Genomic DNA, 6,000 nt, shown 5'->3' on the forward strand with positions numbered 1-6,000 from the left:
ACACGTGCAAGTAATTCTTATCACTGAAGGGTTTAAGGGCAAACTTACCCTCTCCCCTCGGCGTTTCATCAGTTTAACGCAGCTGCCAGTCTCCCAATGGAGCCAAGCATTTATAATTCAGAGAAAAGCTTTTGATCAACCCTACCACAGAAACCCAAATATACCTTCAGTTTTTATTGAGATTATTAGAAAATTATTGGAAATGCACCCTGATAATGATGGAAAGTACCACCATACTCGTATATTCCCACTCTGGAAAATAAAACAACTCAGAGGTTACTGCCTGGAATAGGTCGTAACAACACTCCATCCACCCCCTTCTCACTCGCCTTTTCCCTCTCAACAGGAGAAAAGCGAGAAAATAAATCAGCATGCCTCTGATGATGGCCTAACTTCACTCCTACCCATCCATCTGCTCCGTGGACTTCATGGCAAAGGCTCTCCATGGAAGTGGTTGAAAAGGAACAACATCTTGCAGAGGGAAATAGATTGAAATGTTAAAACTGACCTTCCTTGTCCTTTTCACAAGTCATTACATTTGGAGTGCGTGCATCACACTGACAGGCTGTTTCTCCCCTCTGATCTGGGAAGTCCAGACTTCCCAAACAAGGCGGTTCAAGTCTGCCTTGAAAGGGAAAAATGGAGAGTACACACTTTTGGACCAAATCAATATTTAACTCCATGCCTGAAGACAGAATAGCACAGTGAAGATGCCAAAATGAATGACATCTAAAGAGAAACATTAAGTACACCGCACTTGGGTCGCTTCGAAGACATTTCTGCCAACTTTATAGTTTTGAAACTTGTACTTACCACAGTCAAGATTTTTTTTTTTAAACAGCTTTATTGCTAGTTCCAGGCCTTTCTGTTCTTGTTCTTTCTTACCAGTTGTAAGCCCAAGGAAGCATAATACAATATTGGGGGTGGGTGGAGAGGCGGGGAGTAGAGATTCAAATCTGGGTTAAAAATCCTAGCTGCTGCTGCTGCTAAGTCGCTTCAGTCGTGTCTGACTCTGTGCGACCCCATAGACGGCAATCCACCAGGCTCCCCCGTCCCTGGGATTCTCCAGGCAAGGACACTGGAGTGGGCTGCCATTTCCTTCTCCAATGCATGAAAGTGAAAAGTGAAAGTGAAGTCGCTCAGTGGTGTCCTAGACTGGGTGTCTAATAACTGAAGTAAGTCAACTGAAGTAGTCTTAGTTCCTCTTCTTTAATGTTGCCTATAGCTGGAGTCATTGTGAGGATTCAGTGAGAACATGCAAGCACAGGCCATCCTCAGAGTAGATGTTCAGAAAGGGTTCCCATTTCTTCCTAAGTAAGGTGACAACACTCAACCTCAGCGCCAAGAAAAAAACCAAAAAGGAAACTGACTCAAACTAATCACACACCAAAGTAGTTCCCGGTGTTAAACGTAAGATACTACAGCCCTAAGCCATCACTTCCAAATCTGTGGTTTTGAATCTGCTTGCAGAGCAGCCTGACATCTGCTATCACACAGATATAGCAGCCGGGATGGAGGGTTACAATTTATCTTTTCCTCTGAAACTCAGAAAGGACAGCTCCTAGACACAGGGATTGAGGGGCTGAACATTTTAAATTGTAAACAGTGACCACAAGCCAAAAATCAGTGAACAATATACGGAGCATCTAATGTCCAAAGAGTTATTCTTGGACAATCAATTGTTCACCACACCCAAAAATCACCTTCAGAGCATCATCTCTGAGAATAAAGGTCATGGGAGTATTTGTGTGTGTGTGCATTCCCAACAATTAGACAAATTTTTAAAAATGTAACAGTCACTTGGACAATTATAAATGTGGGAGACCCGAAAACACAGCCAATATTACTCATAAAATATGCAAAATATCTACAAAATACCTTAAAGGAGCAAAGACTGAAACAGATGATTCAATTTATAATGTATGAAACACTTCCATGGAAGAGTGTAACAGAAACATTGTACACACACAAAGGTATATCACCTTATAGCTCTATCTGACAGGTAGGTCCAAGGATGCCAACAGTTAAGTGTATAAAGGAGTCAGTAACCTTTTCCCTTAAATATAAGGTTTATAACTATCATTGTAATAATGATGAACACAGGTTCAGGGAGGGATAAGATTCTTTAGGAGGATTTTAACTCAGGATTTGGATCCGATTTTTACTACTACTGTAGTCATTAACTACAGAAGTTCAGTAACTGAAATCTCTATTCAAAAATTCCATTTTCCTATTAAAAGAACTTTTTAGAGTCTATCCCTTCACTGATCTTAATTCAGCAATCTTTCACTCTCTCATCTTTCCATTCATGCCCAGTATTTTTCTAGATATACACAGTTTAGCTTATATGGACTGATGAAGGGGTAGTCATTGAGTAGGTTTTATCTCAAGATTTTTGATAAATAGATGGACTTCTGTTATTCAAATTTTTACTTACTCTTCGTCAGTGCTTTAAATATTCTAGAGCTAGGTGGGGTGAGAGGAATTACTTTCCATGTCTGAGGGCTCAATCACTGCTGTAAGGCAAGTTTACAATGAGGTATTTGTATACTTTTTATACAGTATTACTATCCTGTTTTCCTCCCCAGAACTTACATGATCTTTATCATATAGGAAATAAAACTAGTATCAATAATGCCCAAAGGATTCCCACTGTGTGAAGGCAGAGAATTCCTCCATACACATGCTTTGAACATTACAACCTATAACTTGTCCTTCAAGCTTGATCTCCAGAATTAAATGGTTTTAGCTGATTTGTTAAGTAATTCATGAAGAAAAAGCACAGTTGAGAGCATCACATGGACACCTTTAGAAAAAAATTGACTACAAGAGAAGTCACCAGAACTCCGTACTTCTATCAGCCCATAAAAAGGATTCCTTTTAACTCCCCATACAGAATTCTGAAGGGCAGTTGGAGCTGACTAGGGAGAGTTGCATACCACATCAATGGTCCAAGGGCATCCCTAACAAGAGGGCCCCCAAGCTGATACTTTCCCAAAAGCTTTGTCTTAACCTGAAAAAGGTCAGCCTGGTATTTTTTGGTTTTGTTGTTCATTTGTTTTGAAAGGCGTAAAATATTATAAAGTTAAGGAAAGGAACTGCATCCAGTGCTTGTGTATGACAGAGTAAAAGAAGCTACACAGTAACCACTGCTCCAAAGAACTTGTGATGTAGAAACATGAATTTCTATATACTAAATTTGTGCTTTCTAGATTTAAAGTAACAGATCCACCATATTAATGCTGGGACATTATTTTCCTAAAGGGTAATTCATACCATGTGTCATTAATCAGCAGGGTAACTCAAAGCTCATGCAAAACATGCTATCCCAGTTGAGAACTTAATTGCATTATTGTTATTATCTGGTTTGCCTGCGTCACTGGCCCTCCCACTTACAGTGTACACACACACACCCACCCCCAGAACACACAACCCGCACACGCACACCCACCCAGCACAGCATGGACAGAAAGACAGAACACCCAAGGCTAGGAGGTAAGAACCATGTAGTCTGGTAGGAAGAGGATTTTGAACCAAAAAGGTTTGTCCCTGGAAAGACAGGTCAAGTTTGCACCCAGGCTGCCTTCAAAAGTAATTAAGCCCATGCAGTTCCATTTCAGAGTGTTTCATTCTGCACAACAATGGGAGCAGCTGTGTGAGATCTCAGACCACGGAGTGCAAGACAGGCAGCCTCATCTATCTCCAGACTGCCACGCCGGAGTTTCCAGGTGGTGTGAAAAAGCTCGTGGGTTCTTCTTCCAAAGAGCACAAAGCTAATCTGCCATCCAGAACAGTCCCCATATTAAACCAGTCCTTTTCAAGAGCCTGAAGAAAGGCTTTTTAAACGTCCCAGTGTTCTTCAGACTCTGGTCAATCCCCAAAGTTGGGAGGTTACATGCCCAAACCCCGTATGCAGACGCGAAATTCGATTGCCTTAAGCACAAGTTTCTCTTGCTGCCTACTATTGTAGGATGTACAGGTAATTAGCTAGGAAAAGGCAACTGTACGAGCGCAAGTATTAGAAACGCGTCGAATCTTATGTTTCCCTCCCAACAGCCCTTAAGAGAGGCTGAGACACTAAAAGTCGAAGTCTGGGGACTAACTGCGGTCCAGACGCCGGCTGGGGCGAGGGGGAGACCGCCACACCCTCCTGAGCTCACAGCACTGACAGGCTCAGGCTGGGAGGGGCCCAGAAACTTACACCCAGCAAGGAAAGGCAGAAGAGAGTCTTCAAGTGTCTCAGATTTACAAAGCTGGAAAGCTAGGAGAAGGGGATTCCGAGAGAGGGAGTCGGAGATTTGGTAAGGGGAGGGGAGGGATCCCTAGAGTCAGGACAGCTTGCAACACGTCCCCGCAAAACTGCACATTTTTGTGGTTTGTTTTAAGACGAAAAGGAACGCGCCGAGGCGAAGCTTCTCTCGCGCCGGTTTCAGATGTCCCCCTCCTCGCTTAGGGACGGGGACGCCGCACTGCCGCGGGTTTCCTTCTCTTTCCCTTTTGGGGGAGCTCCCCTCTGCCAAGCCAGACGTCCGCCTCCAAGTTCGCCTTCGCGCACCGCGCCGCCCTCAACCCGCCACATGCGCCCATCAGCCCCGTACCCCGCAGGGCCCCGGCTGGGCGCCCGCTGGATGGTTCTCGAGGACTCGGGCTTTGAGGGGAGTTTTTTTCTTAAACAAAAAGCCTTAGCGGCCAGCCGCCCCCTCCTCCAAGCCCGCGCCACCTTCCCTTCACGCCCACGCCGCACCTCCCCGACACACGCGCTGCGAGGTGCCTCTCCCGCCAGACAATGGGTTCGGGGCCGGCCAGTCAGCCAACCCCCAGACCCGTGCCCCATTCCGGGACCCCAAGAAGGCTTGGCGCGGGGAGATCGGAGGAGGACCGAGAGGAGGCCAAGGGAGGCCACAATAAGCGAAGCAGGCGCCTCCCCCTTGGGACCGGGGATTCGCTCCCGGCGCGCGGAGAAGGGGAGAGGGCGGGGGTCAGCTGCACCGCCTGGTCTGGGGCCCCGGGGCCCGGCTCCCGGCCGCCGCCGCGCACTCACCAGCACGATGGCAAATCGCTCCTCCAGTTCACCTGGCTCGGGCATCGGCAGCTTCAAAGGCACGTTGTGCGCCCTGAAATCGGTCTGCTGTGAATCCATGCTCCCGGCGTTGCCCATGTTGGCTGCACGCCGGGGCAGGGGGCTACTCCGGGCCCCCTGCGTCCGCGTCGGAAATCAGAACAGCTCCCGGCGGCCGGCTCCCGCCCGCTGGCGCAACCAGCCCGGCTCCCCGCCCTCCGCTGCGCCCCCGGCGAGTGTGCAGCGCGCGCCGCTCCCTAGCAGCGCTCGGAGCCGAGCCGCCCCCGGCCTGCCTCATGCTCCCCGCCGCCCCAGCGCCGCCCCGGCCTCCTTTCCTCGGGAGGGGTCGTCAGGGCGCTGGGCGCCTATCTGCATGTTGCTCCGCTGGCACGCCGCCCCCTGCCAGCGATAGCGGCCAACGGGAGCGTGGTTGCTCGGACTTGGTCTCCCGCCGGGACAGTGATCGCCGCTGACACTTCCAGCTCTACGCCGGCGATCACAACGGTGGCTCGACCAGCACCTAGAGCAGACAAATGCAGCTCCGCGCTCCCGACACAATGCCCCTCTCGCCCGGCCCCCGCCCCCGGCCCGGCTCCGCCCACTCGCCCCGCGGACTGCCGGGACCAGTAGTTTCTGCCCAAAGTGTCTGCACGCAGAAACCACGCCCTCTCTGGAGGGCCCGGCTGAGTTAGGGCCGCTTGCAGGAAAGGCAATCTGAGCACCTTCGGGAAGTGTCACTTTTGACCCCCACCCCCACGCCACTCCAACGGAAGAGATACTAATCGCCTACATTGATTAGTAGGCAATCGGGCACATTTGGCAAGTGAATGAATTAACCAGTCAATGATTGAATGCACGCATTTTGATTTAAATTTCAGGAGCTGTTCAACAGGAGACCTCATGGGTATTGGCAACTTTCTCCGTCATAAACTGGGATGTGG

At 48.9% G+C, this 6,000-nt stretch overlaps 1 protein-coding gene across 16 annotated transcripts in view; it reads right to left on the reverse strand.

Annotated features, from left to right (window-relative positions):
* Nucleotides 1–5,627, reverse strand: part of FMNL2 (formin like 2) — a 328,394-nt gene extending 322,767 nt beyond the window's left edge. For all 16 annotated transcript variants that reach the window (XM_042243862.1, XM_060409919.1, XM_060409918.1 and 13 more), the window contains exon 1: nucleotides 5,042–5,627. In XM_042243862.1, coding sequence (XP_042099796.1) covers nucleotides 5,042–5,158 — 117 coding nt within the window. In that variant the 5' untranslated portion in view covers nucleotides 5,159–5,627. The remainder of the gene's footprint in view (nucleotides 1–5,041) is intronic.
* Between the last annotated feature and the right edge of the window lie 373 nt (nucleotides 5,628–6,000).

This window comes from Ovis aries, chromosome 2 (genome assembly GCF_016772045.2).
Source record: "Ovis aries strain OAR_USU_Benz2616 breed Rambouillet chromosome 2, ARS-UI_Ramb_v3.0, whole genome shotgun sequence".
NCBI classification, from domain to species: Eukaryota; Metazoa; Chordata; class Mammalia; order Artiodactyla; family Bovidae; genus Ovis; species Ovis aries.